Below are 13,682 nucleotides of genomic sequence, written 5' to 3' on the forward strand. Positions count from 1 at the left end.
CATCAGGTTATTGAACCGGAGGGGTTAACTTCACTCAACTTCACTTACCCCAACACTGACCTGTTCCCACAAACTATGGACTCACCAAGGATTTTCCATCTCATGTCCACAATATTTACTGTTTTTTTTTCTTATTACTACTTTTATTATTTCTTCTATTTACTTTTTGAATTTGCAAAGTTTGTAGTTTGTTGTCTTTTGCAAATTGTCTGTCTTGTTGGGAGTGTGTTTCTGTTATTTACTGTGAATACTAGCAAGAAAATGAATCTTAGTGTTGTATATGGTGATGTATACATACTTTGATAATAAACTTACTTTGAACGTTGTGCATCAAATGTGAAATCTGTAATAGATATATTTCTGATGACATTATTTTTCCCAACTATTGCTCTTTATGAAGCGTTGCCAGGGATATTAGTGAAGGATTTAGTAATGGCACTCAGTGCTGGAACCTATTTGGGTAAACCACATTACTGATAGCCATGAATTGGGTCTCTCACTTCATTAATTCCCACACTTCTTGTACTTCTGCCCCCTTCACAATTTCTTCAATGGCTTAAGACCCAAAATCCCAGCTCCCTGACCTAAAATTGTCTATCCCTACCCGCACAGCCTATCCCTAACTCCCAGACTCCTTCCAGTTTTCTTAGTCTTAACCCCATTCTATTAGTTCAGAGCCCAGTCTCCTATTCCTAATATGTAGCCAGCCATATATTCCCTCAACAGTCAATCATAGGTTCTGATGTGATATCTGCTTATTCATACTACTGGCACAATCACAATGGCACCAGTAAACCTTGGTAATGTTCTGTGGGCTGTGGACAATACTTCTAATCATGGCTCCAGACCACAGTTTTCTCTCATCCCTGATTCTTGGGCCTACATGCTGCATTTTTCTTTTGGCATCTGTGGCCTGAACCTATATTGTGCATCATGGAATGTTTCTAGGTCAGAACTGTTGTTTTATAGTTTTCAGGAACGTGATGAATTTCCATGTGTTGTCACTCCAAACATTCGACTGCATATTTCTGAGCTATGAATAGTCACAATTGCCATTTAATAGTGACTTTGAAAATGTCAACCAAATTGATGACAGAAGTTTTCAGAAGTTTCTCCAATGAACAGCTCAGTCATATTCAGCTTGATTCTTCAGTCATGACCTTTATGTTTGGGTTGCAGCGGACAGTGAGGTCAGCTGCGAAGATCATCGGGGTCTCTCTTCCCGCCATTACAGAGATTTACACTACATGCTGCATCCAAAAAGCAAATAGCATTATGAAGGACCCCATGCACCCCTTGTACAAACTCTTCTCCTTCCTGATGTCTGGGAAAAGGCACCGAAGCATTCGGGCTCTCATGACCAGACAATGTAACAGTTTCTTCCCCCAGACTCCTCAATACCCAGAACCTGGACTGACACCAACTTACTGCCCTCTACCATGCCTATTGTCTTGTTTATTATTTATTGTAATGCCTGCACTGTCTCCTTTTTACCGTGTACTGTGCCAGCAGTTATGGTCAAAATGACAATAAAAAGTGTCTTGACTTGACAGTGAAGTTTAGTGTAAAGCAAGATTTCTATTTTTAATTCAGTTCTTATTGAGAATTTCCTCACACTCACAGATGATACTTTGGCTGGTAGAAATTACTTTACTAATGTGCAAATATTTAACACTGTGCTGTCAAACTTCCCTGTTCACTGTGGGTAAAGGACATTACTACACTGTACAACTCTTGGCTCTATAAGATAGATAAGCCTCTAGAAAGCCTAATGCTACCGTGTGAAGGGTAATCATGAAGCTGAAATTAACCCTGCATATCACATGCCATCCTGGCTTGGTTATACATCCTATATCATCCCCTAATGACGAGAATTTAAGAACATCCATCATTACAAATGCTACATGCCCAAGGTTTTCCATTAGGTATTTCATGAAAACATTACTCCTCATTTTAAGCACAGGATCATGCCTCCAGAGCAGGCATTGTCCAATAGGAGCTCTGCCATCAAGTTTCCCCCAGTGGAAAAGTAATCCAGAGAAAGCCCCACCACTGCAAAAGCAACAACATCAAGAATACCAACTATTACCACCCCTGTTTATCCTGCAACCTTAATATAACAAAGCCATCCCAAGACACTTCGCAAGAGCATTAAACTAATACGCAGCAAGCCGATCCTGGCACTCGGGGAAAAGTAAATTGTACACAAATAAATGAGTTACTTGCTGAGACAAACTTTAATGAAATTGGTCAACTCCAGGGAATTGTGTAATGTGTAGACTGAAAGCAGAGTAAAACATTTTCTGAAGAAGGTGAGGGTGAAACATCAATGCGTGTTTCGGCTGTGCTCTGCTTCTGTTCAGGGCCACTTCACTGACATAGATTCAAAACGGGATGCACAATGCTATGAAGCAGTTTGCCTTGTCCCTGATGTAGAAACTTTAAGCTTGGGGATAATCTATGACAAAATTAATTGTCACCTAGAAAATAAATGGGGGATGTGAATGACAACCAGCATAGGTTTCTTGAAGAAAATCATGTTTAACCAGCAAAATTAATTAATTTACTGATGTAACTGAAGTATTGCTGTTGATGTGTATATAAGCTTTATAAAAACAATGTATTAAATTTTTGTTAGTAGAATTGGAGTTCATTAAAAGGGACAGTAGGGATAATGATAGTGACAAAGTATAACATGGAGGCACACAACTAAATTACAGGTTGGAAGATTATAGCTAAATAGCCTTTCCTAGCAGCCTACTAATAATTTGATTTCTGCTATAACACATTTTTTGTTGTTTTGTCTTGGCAAGTGTGCAATGTAACATTTTAGTACAGTGATAAATAAGAGAGAATCTGTAGATGCCGGAAATCCAGGCAACACACAAAATGCTGGAGGAACTCAGCAGACCAGGCAGCATCTATGGAAGAAAGTACAGTTGACGTTTCGGGCCGAGATCCGTCGGCAGACCCTCTAGTATGGTGTGCACTTCTAAGGCACTGAGGAGAGCATGCTGATGTTAGTTCACATCCTGGTGATTGATTTACTAATAGTTTGTTAAGATAGAATTGGGAGTACCTCTTCAGTGCTTAGGATAATTCACATCCCAGAAGCAAATAGAAGGGTAAGAATCATTACTGGCCAACAGGGTTTTGTTGAAGTTTGGGTTTTGATTGTTAAACACTATTTTCCTCAGACAGCTAGTGGCTCTGCTGGTGCACTGAATGGGCATTTTGTTGTAGACATCAGTCTTTTTGGAAGCATATTGAGATATTTCCAAGTAAGCAGTATCAGTATCCTTTATTGATACCACAAGCACGTTGGTGACCCAGGCAATATTATTGCTCTATCAAGGACACATAGGAAAGTTATTGACCAATTAAATCCTTTAGGTTAACAGTGTTTGCTCAAGAGGTTTCCTTGGGAAGTGTTACATCTTATGGGAAACTAGAAATGACTTTAAGTGAACAACCTTTTTCTAAAATGCAACTCTGTCAGTGTCAAAAGCCAGAATACTAGCAACTGAACCTGACCTGAAGTTATGATTCCATGGATATATCAATGCCTTGTTGTTGCTTGATTAGAAATCAGCAATTTCAGCACAAGTCCCTGAATATTAAAAAGCATGATTTTGCAGGGAATATGCTTATTGTCATATCTGACTCTGAATTTACATGTTCTGGTTTTTCAATAGTTTTCCAGAATTTAATGACTTGCTAGGCTACTTAATCTGAGTCTGGAGTTATCTGTACATTGGAAAGTGTGACAAGAAAACCAATTGTCTTTCTTGAAATAATAGCATGGCTATTACAGCCATCCAGTAGCTTCATTGATGGTAAAATCTTACTCCAGATCTTTGAAAGTCTGATTTATTCAACTTAATTTCATCAGCCATAGTAGAATTTAAACCCAGTATTGATTGTAAACACATGCTTCTAAATGGTATTCCTAATCTTGTAAACTAACCGCTATGTTATCACATTTACCAGCTTGTACTAAGGTCCACTACTCCATCATCTACAGTGGTGGCTCATGTCTGAACAGGGGTAGCATCAGCAGGGTGCTGAGTCATGTAGAGATTCACACATTAGCCCCATCTTACTTCCATACACTATCTAGGTATTGTTGGTGGTGATGAAGCTCTGAAAATGTGATCATACCCAGGAATATTACTCTGGTTTACTAGCTGAGGTCTGTGTCATGTCTTATCTTGTTAATTCACACCACGCAGAATCATTAGGATTCTGTGATGCTTCTTTGTCCTTGTAATTCTTTGCACTGTTAACATCCAACACCTCTAGTTTATGCTTACTTCTAAGTGAATGAGCTTTACTTCTCCCTCATTTTCAAAACAACCAGACTGTCTGTTGAAGAGAAATATGGGAGAGGCGAGATTGATGTTGAGAAATACGTTATTCATTTCTGATCCAGTTAATAGCTTTTACTCCCTGGTGCGATTTCAATACTGAAATAGATCTGAAGGAAATATTTGTGATGCTTAATATCCTTGTAATGCATTTTACTTAATATCAAAACAGGCAAGAAAATATATTTTGACATAATACATCTATTTGTTCAAATATGTGCTATTGCTGTTTAAGAACAAAAGGAAACTGAGTGAAAAGAGCCATTAAGGAACCAAAATAAGCAGAGATAGAGCTCACATTAATGAGGTGGAGGGTCAACATCTTTTCCCTTTTAATAGTTGGGATAATGGAACACTAATAAAGGCAGCTTTCAGTTGCTGCATCCATTAAGATATGAGCACAAATATCTTAGTGTTACATTAAAAGTGTGCCATCTGACTTGAAGATAAACCAGTTCCAGAAAAAGTGAATATTTCTGGACTATATATGTTAGACTAACTTCTTTGGGTCAGAAACAGGTGCAGTGTTGTTAATGATGTTAACAAGTTTGCTGTGATTGAAAAGGACACAAAGTAAGTGAAAAGTAAACCATGTGAGCAAACATGCAATTGATGCATTGGTCATTTAGACTGAGCCTTATCTTAGTCTCCAGGCTTTTACAAGTACTTATATCCAGTGATTAATTTTTGAGGTCAAGTCACTGATATTGATCAAAGTAAAATAAAATCAAGAGAAAGTTTTGTACCTAATACGTGCATCATCTCAACAGCACGTTATTTGAAGAATGCTCCTTACATCATAAAATGTAAATTAGGAATAGATTTGTAACACACTAACTAAGTCTTATCAGAGTATTCTTCGCTGGGTTTTGCCTTGTTCAATGTGAAAATGCTATGTCTAAACTAAGTAGTCATAAAGGTATCAATTTACTCACAGGTTTGCTCCAAGAATGCACCTTGACCATGTAGAAATGCTGTTTCATGTGGCTGAATTCATGAGTATTCATGTATGATTGAAATGACAATTAAACCTGAATTGAATTGAATTGAACTATGGCAGAATTTTAAGAGTAGATCTTAGCTGTAGAGAGCTGTTCTGACTTGATATAATTATATGATGTGATATAATTAAGTTTTGGAATGATACTCATCTCTCTGGTTTCTCTATTCCTTGAAATGTGTGCCTTTGGCATTCTAGGATTGTCATCTATTTTGTAAATCTTGTATTTCCCCAATTCAGGCACACCATCCCCTGTTTCTATAACAATACTCTGGTAACTTTTAATGTCTTTGAAGGTGTACTTGAGTTGGGAAAGAATATCTACAGCAATGGAATACTACAGTGGTGGGAACCACAGCCTTTTAATATTTTAGTTATTCTAGGTATTAGTGAATTAGCTATTTAAGATATAGTTCTATTCTTGAATAGTGCTCTCTACTTTCCCATTGGCCATCTAGAATGAGTGCTCTTCCTTATGGATTAATTTAACTGGCTACAAAGAAGATAATTGTTGTAGTTTTTGTTAGTATTTTTAACCATATTTTTACTTGCAAATAGCAATTAATTTTCTGTAGACAAAAGTAATTCTGTTGGCCTCAAAGTTTTATGATTTAGTTGAAAACATGCTGGTGGATGAGTGACATAAAAATACAGGTGTGATAACATTCAGCAAAGCTTGTCATCAATTATCAGTAATTCCGCTTGCCAACATTTCCTAGATTTCCCAAGAAGTTTCAGGAATTGAAGATTCTAAGGTAGTACTGTCAAAACCTTGGAGAAAAGTCAAAAAGTATCAAAATGTATAGTTTAATTTTTGTTTATTGGTTGCAACAATGTCAGAGAAAGTTTAAAAATAAGTTTTACTTAACCTGTGACAAACCTCTAGGAAACCTCCATATCAGAAATGGTGGACCCACCAGTGAAGTTTCTGATGTTCTGACATCTTACTTTCATACTCCACCCCCACTCCTGCCTTAATTTTTAATCCATTGTGGTTTATAGTTGCAATAATTTTCATTACTTTCACCCACCATAATTTGTCTGCGACCAGCTAGACCCATGTAAAAGATATTGTGGTTTTAAGCCCAAGTTATAAGACTATAGGACCATAGGACACAGGCAGAATTAGACCAATTAGCCCGTCATGTCTTCTCTGCTATTTGATCATAGCTGATATATTTTCCCTTTCAACCCCATTCTCCTGCCTTCTCCCTGTAACCTTTGATTAATTAAGAATCTATCACCCTCTGGTTTAAGTATACCTAATGACTTGCTCTCCACAATCATCCGTGGCAATGAATTACAAAACTCTCTACCCTCTGGCCAAAGAATCCCTCCTACTGCCCTACAACCCATCTTTGCCTTGGAAGGGCATTTTCTATGAGGTAAACATTTTACTCAGGTATTAAACCAAGAATATTAACACAGACTATTTTTGGATTATGAACGATCTTTGGTTCCACTTGCAAAACTATACTAGATTATCACTCTTAAACCAATGACTTATTTATTGGATAAAATATATAAACAAATTCCAGCCGAAGTTACAAATTATGCAGATGAAGTACATAGTTTCTTGTAAAGTTTTATGTGATGATTGTGCAAATGAATTTGTATGGATTTTTTATTCATTCACAGGATGTAGGGATTGCAGCAGTATCAGAATTTATTGCTCCTCCTAATTGCCTTTGAGGAGTGGGAGGCAAGCCACCCTTTTGAACAATTGGAGTCTTTCAGGTGAAGACACTTTCTCAGTCCTGAGGAAATCGACCAGAAATGCCAACTGTCTTCATAGATGCTGTTTGACCTAAGTTTCTCCAGCAGTTAGTATTTGCACTCCTTTACAAAATTCAAGGTTTCTTGTGTCTCCCTCATTGTTATTGGGTAGGGGTTAAACCCAATGATAATGAATGGCAAAATATTTTCAGATTAAGATGGCTTAAGACTAGGAGGAGAACATGAGATGGTGGTGTTTCCCAGTACTTGTTGCCCTTGTTGTCCTTGGTGCTGGAGTCTGGGTGTGTTTGGGAGGTGCTATGGGAGTAGCCTTGTTGAGGAACTTATGTGAATGGCCCTTTGGGAAATCAGTGCAGTTTGCATCTGACCATTGACTGTGACATAATCTCTCTATTAGCTTCCTCCAGAGAACAGCATTCTGAAGGCAACTGCATGACATTATTTCATTGTCAATATTCACTGTTCCACAGTCCCACTGACTAAGTTTGCCAAATTGCACAAAATTATGGGTTGTGATTTTCTGTGAAGCATTGGTCAGATACTAAATAGAAGGGGTGGGGAGGTGGGTGTGTATGGGGTGTCCAAGGAGAGGTGGTGCTTTTGGTGAAGGAGCTTTTTGTGCCCCTTCCAGGGCAGCTCACTCACCTTTGGTCCCACCAGACACTCGGTTGTCATCTGTGGCTCTACATTGCTGCTTGCATGTGGTAACAGTCACACCCTGGTACACTGCTTTGACAGGTAGACGGAATCAGGTGAGATAGGAACATGTCTGTCCTAGCATGTGAAGTTAGCTCTGATGGACTGGGCCAATGAAATCTACAGTGAGATCCAATGGCCAGGAAGGAGGTACTGCAATGCTCCATGGAGAGCGAAGGCACAGAAGACATCATGGTGATCCACTGCAACCAAGGAAGACCACAGTTTGTGTTGCAGTGCTGAACTTCACATCAAAAAGCTCTTCTGTTACTTCTAGAACAACTATGTTGTGAAAATGATGCAGGCTCTCAGCTTGATGCTATCAGTTACTGAGCCAGTCACCTGTCTTGTTCAAATAACATATGAGGTAACATACAGTAGTTCAAAGGGACTTTAGATTAGGGCTTATATAATTCAAAATTGTTTTTTTTTACCCCATCCCATTTCTTCTCCACATATTTGAAATCCAGAGAACTTTCTTTCTACAGGTTAGTGGACAACAGAAGCTCTCAGAGTGGCATTTCTCATGTAGGTTTTGATTCACTGAGGCATTCAATGGTTAGGAAGCAAATTAACCGAGTCCCAGTATATTCCAGTTTAATATTAATATACACGGTTTATGTCAGTGGCCATCAGCGCAGCTGATTTCCTTCTCTCTTTGCACTGTCCAACTGAGATACTGATGTCAATTGTGACACGTGGATGTCTAGTTGGCTGATATCAGAGAACAAATGATGTCAGAAACTCAACATGTGGCAGTTCTGATCTGCATTGCTTGTAATTGTATCATATACATACTGAGCCAGAAAGAAAAACAATGATAAACAGTCTTCATCACTCTAGCATTGTGTACTTAGACAATTATTTTCATATTATATAAAATATTCACTTCACTTACAGCATAGGTGTCAAACTCAAGGCCCGCGGGCCATATCTGGCCCGGCGTACAATTATATCCAGCCCGCGAGATCATTTTAGATAGATCTATTATTTTAATTATTAATGGCCTGGCGATATGAAGCCAATGATTGTAAGTTAATACCAATCATAAAAATAATGCTTGCTCAGCAGTCTTCTTCATAAGAAACGGAATTTGTGAAGTGAAACACTTTGTAGTTATAGCAGAGACTGAGACACATGAGAACAGGCTGAAAAAATGGAGGCAATGAAAGCTGCGTTCGCACGCGCCCGACTGATCCGGTCCGCATGAAGCTGCATTTTGCCCAATCCGGCCCGTGACCTAAAATGAGTTTGACACCCCTGACTTACAGTATTCCTTTAGTTTTACACTAGACTTCTAATTCTGTTCCTTTTTTTTGGCTTTCTCTTTCCATTGTTACAAAAATAGCGTTTGGCCTGTTTAATAGTGTTATTTTAAATTTTTAGTGTTCCTCAGGTCCATCTTTTGACCAAAATCATTCCAAGATGAGAGTCTGGGCAGTAGTTACATCTCATCTCTCCACTGCATTTGTTCATGGGTGCCTTAGAAAGGGACTCGTATCTGATTTTTCTTCTTACCCTATAGGTTGGTACCTAGCCTTAAAGGGTGCCTTCCTTGACTGGAGATTGCAAAACAGAGACACTGCTCTGAGATGTGAGTGGGATAGAATTCATGTTAAGATAAAATATAATAAAATCCATGAGAGGTGTGCCACTGCGCTGCCTTTTACTGTCCACCTTTTGAATGTTTACTGGTGGCCAGAAGGAGTCAGTGTTTATAACCATTCCTCAGAACTGCTCCAGTATTAAGTCTATTTTAATTTAGAAACACAGATGGTCCATTAAATCACTGCACCATAATATTACAGTCAACAGCTGACAACATTATTTTACTAAGTGAACTAAACTCAAAAGATACAAACACCTCAGGGAATTACTGTGACTTCAACTGAACGTTCATTGGATACATACCTTTATAGTCTTATTTTGGAGGTCTTCACTAGATGAGCTCATTTCTTGTGGAATTTCAGTCTTCATTTTCTGTTCATCTTCAGACGAAGGGCCTCTGTCACTTATATTGCAGGCCAACTCATCCAACTTTTTTTTCAGCTTTTCCTCCTCCAGGTCCACATCTATCAAATCAAGTCCAGAAGCCATAGACCTAGCTGGAGACGACACATGAGGCCTTCCTTTGTTGTCTGGTGACTACAAAATTAATGAAAAATATTTAAAAAGCTAAAGCACAGAAGCAGGCAACTTATTCCAACTACCCTTTTCATAGAACAGAAACAACTCATCCATGCTAATCCCATTTGCCTGCATTAGGCCAATAACCCTCTGCTTCTTTCCAATTCCTGTACTGAACTTGTGAAAATGTCTTTTAAACATTGTAGTTGTACTTCCTTTACCTCTTCCAGATAGGCACCATCCTCTGAGTGAAAACTTTAAATTTCTCCCTTTTATCTTAAACCTATGCCTTGTAGTTTTAGACTTCACCCCCCCCTCCTCTCCCCTCATCCCAAACCTAAGAAAAAGACTCTATCTAACCATGTCCTTCATAATGCTATAAATCGCTATAAGGTCACTCTTCAATGAAGTCACTCTTGAGTTCTATGTTCCAGTGAGAAAAAAACCATCCTATCCAAATTTCTCCTCCATATAAGAGAAGCCCCTCATTTCAGTTATCTCTTTTACACTTTTTCTAATGCTATCACATCCTTCCTGTGGTGTGGCAATAATTCCAAGTAGGGTATTTTGTACAGGTCCAATATGACATTCCAACTCTTATACTCAGCCCTATGAGGGCAAACATGCTAAATGCCTTCTTCACTTCCTTATCTATCTGTGTCATCATTTTCAGGAACTTATGACTCCCAACATTGCTTTGTTGCAGCGTTAGTTCGCAAAGCTGCTGTGGTCCATGCCAATTACCATACATGTCCTGTTAATTTTTGACATCCCTAAATGCATCACTTCATATTTGTCTGGATTAAATTCCATCTGACAGTACTCTGCTCATCTTTCCAACTGATCTACATCCCTCTGTACCTTCTGTCAACCTTCTCCACTATCTACTACTCCACGAATCCTTATGTCATCAGCAAACTTATTAATCAAATCACATCCTTTATAAATGTATCTGGCACTAATCTGAGTGGTACACTCCTTGTTACAGACTTCTATTGTTCATCAGTTTAACAAAGATTCCCTCCACTTAATGTCCAAAACAACCTCTATCTTTCAATTTTCAAAGCTTAATCAATGCAACCCATGGCCTTGACTTAATTTACTTTCTCCAAGTCACTAGACTACCCTAACTAGTTGTCAGGTTGCCACCAGTTTGAAATGTTGGACATTGTCAACATAAGAAGCTGCAGATGCTGGAAACTGGTATAATGAACAATCTATTGGAGATGTTGAGGGGATCAAGCTGCATATGCAGGAGGAAAGGAATAGTCGATGCTTCGGGTTAAAACTCTCAAGACTGTGAGTGGAGAGGTGAGATGGCTAGTATAAAGAGGAGAAGGGGAGAGGCTCCCAAGGTGATTGGTGGATGAAGGAGATGTGCTCAGAATCTTTTCCCTCACACCTTTTCCTCCTTATACTGGAAATCTGGCCTCTCCAATCTCAGACCTGACGAGTGTTTTGATCTGAAGCATCAATAATTTCCCCCCACTAATGCAGTTTGGCTCACTGAGTTCTTCCAGCAGATTGCTTGTTGGACATTATCATTTCAACCAACCACATATTAGAAGTTAATTTAGTTTGAGAAGTCTAATTTTCCGTTTTGCTTTTGCACCACATTCTACTGATGTCAATGGGATTCATTACTAGAGTTGAAAAGCAGCCCAAGTTATGTTAATGTATAGGATATGCTTTACCATTTTTGGAGTGTTGTGAAATGATTTGACCTCCATTTCACATGGAGGCAGTGCAGAAAATGCTAAACAGATGTATGAGAGTGATACTATAGCTGAAGACAAGTTAAAGAGGTTGTGGTTCTTCAAGAAAAAGATAAGTGATCTATTAAAGGAAAATTAGATTAAATTGTTCAATAGGAGTGCTGGAAAAATTATTTTCACTTGCAGAAAATAGTAGGACAAAAGGCCAAAATAATAATATTAGTATATCCAAAAGGCACATCAGAAAAAAAGCTTTATCATGGGATGACTGAATATGAACCTAAAGGGCTACCTCAAAGTATGGATGAGATGGATAATGTTAGTGCTTTTAATGAGAAAGCAGTCAATATGTGAAGGAGATATTAAAAGAGTATGTATTGATAGACTTAAATGATGATATGGGAAAGAGGCTTGTGTTGATCATGGATGTTAGAACAAATCAGATAGCCTGAATGGCTTGTTTCTGTATTGTAAGTACTTGGTGATGTTCATTTGTTGTAAAGTCTAACAGAAAGGGAGGACCTTGTGCCTATCACACATGCTTGCTTTTTAAACGTGCTGTCAAATTTGTCCCACTCATAAATCAGCAGCTCACTTTTCTGTCACTATTTCAAAGAAGTAAGTGCCCTGAACAACCAAAACAAAGAAGAAGGTTTCTTATATCCCAGCATAAAGCTTTCTAGCAGCATTAACACTACTTTATTAGTTTATTTGAAAAATATATCTTTCTTTCTGTCTTAATGAAAATTCAATGTCTGTCAACATTCTCAACACTTTACACTTATGACTGTGAGGCTAAGCAGAGCTCCAATGACATATTTAAGTTTGCTGATGACACGGCAGTTGTTGGCCGAATCAAAGGTGGTGATGAGTCAGCATATATGAAGGCACTTGATAAACTGGCTGAGTGGTGTCACAAGAATTGTGACTTATATGTACTTTGATAATAAATTTACTTTGAACCTTGAACTAAAATGCTGTGAAAGAGAATGATTCAACCCAGTGTGGTGAAGAAAATCTGCAGCAACTAATTGTCACGTTACTCAAATAGCTATTAGCTTTCCAGAAGTTTATTTAAAGGATGCAACTAATTAATTTGATATGGAAATGTGCACGGCATCACATTTTTCACAAGAAGTCTCTTCAGTAAACAACTTGGTGTACAATCAAGGGAGCTGTGTGTGCCATTAAGAAGGACTGCAAAACAGATGTCACGTAATGATTTCCTGGTCATGAGAGCATGTTGCTTTGATCAATTTGCCATTAAGTCATCTTTTTTGCCTTCTGTAAATTTCCTGTTTGATAATGTGGTCTACAGAAAGCAATTGGAACCTACGATCCCCATAAATCACCGTGCAGTTTAAAGGGACCCAGGAGGTAATTCCCTCAGGGCATTAAACATTATCTACACAAACAAATTAGATTCAGCTTTCAAATTTCCATGATCATTTAAAAAAATCTTCTGCAAGACCCTTGGTTGCCAAGGACTAGCAGTGTTGCATTTGCTCTGATTATATCAAGAGACTTTTGAGATGCATCCTCATTCATAATCAACCACCAAATAGAAAAGTGATGAACACTTCTCCTGCAATCACACTTCTTTCCCTCTTAAGCAAATGACAATGTGAAGAACATTCACATCAACAAAAGCAAACTGGGAGATACAAAGTAGAACCCATCTCCCTGGAAATACTGCTGTCTTTGCAATAATAGAGGTACTTTCACTACTCTTGGCATTATTATCTGGGAATATATTGAGAGCCCTTATCTGCATACCACCATTAACTTAATAAAAATGTTTGAACGTGCTCCACAGGAACGTTAATGTGCTAAATAGGTACAGGGGGATGTCAGGTGTAAGTTTTTTTTACACAGACACTGGTGGGTATGTGGAATTCACGGCTGGCGACAGTGATGCAAGTAGATACAATAGGGTCTTTCAGGAGACTCTTAGGTAGGTACATGGAGTTTAGAAAAATACAGGGCTATGCAGTAGGGTGATTCTAGTCAAGTTTTTAGTGTAGGCACAACATGGTCAGC

The 13,682-nt window shown here is 38.3% G+C and overlaps 1 protein-coding gene across 4 annotated transcripts in view; it reads right to left on the reverse strand.

Annotated features, from left to right (window-relative positions):
* Nucleotides 1-13,682, reverse strand: part of mlphb (melanophilin b) — a 117,100-nt gene that overhangs the window by 11,755 nt on the left and 91,663 nt on the right. For all 4 annotated transcript variants that reach the window (XM_059967057.1, XM_059967056.1, XM_059967058.1 and 1 more), the window contains one exon: nt 9,712-9,945. In XM_059967057.1, the coding sequence (XP_059823040.1) occupies nt 9,712-9,945 (234 nt within the window). The remainder of the gene's footprint in view (nt 1-9,711; nt 9,946-13,682) is intronic.

The sequence above is a fragment of the Hypanus sabinus genome, chromosome 4, assembly GCF_030144855.1.
Source record: "Hypanus sabinus isolate sHypSab1 chromosome 4, sHypSab1.hap1, whole genome shotgun sequence".
NCBI lineage: Eukaryota > Metazoa > Chordata > Chondrichthyes > Myliobatiformes > Dasyatidae > Hypanus > Hypanus sabinus.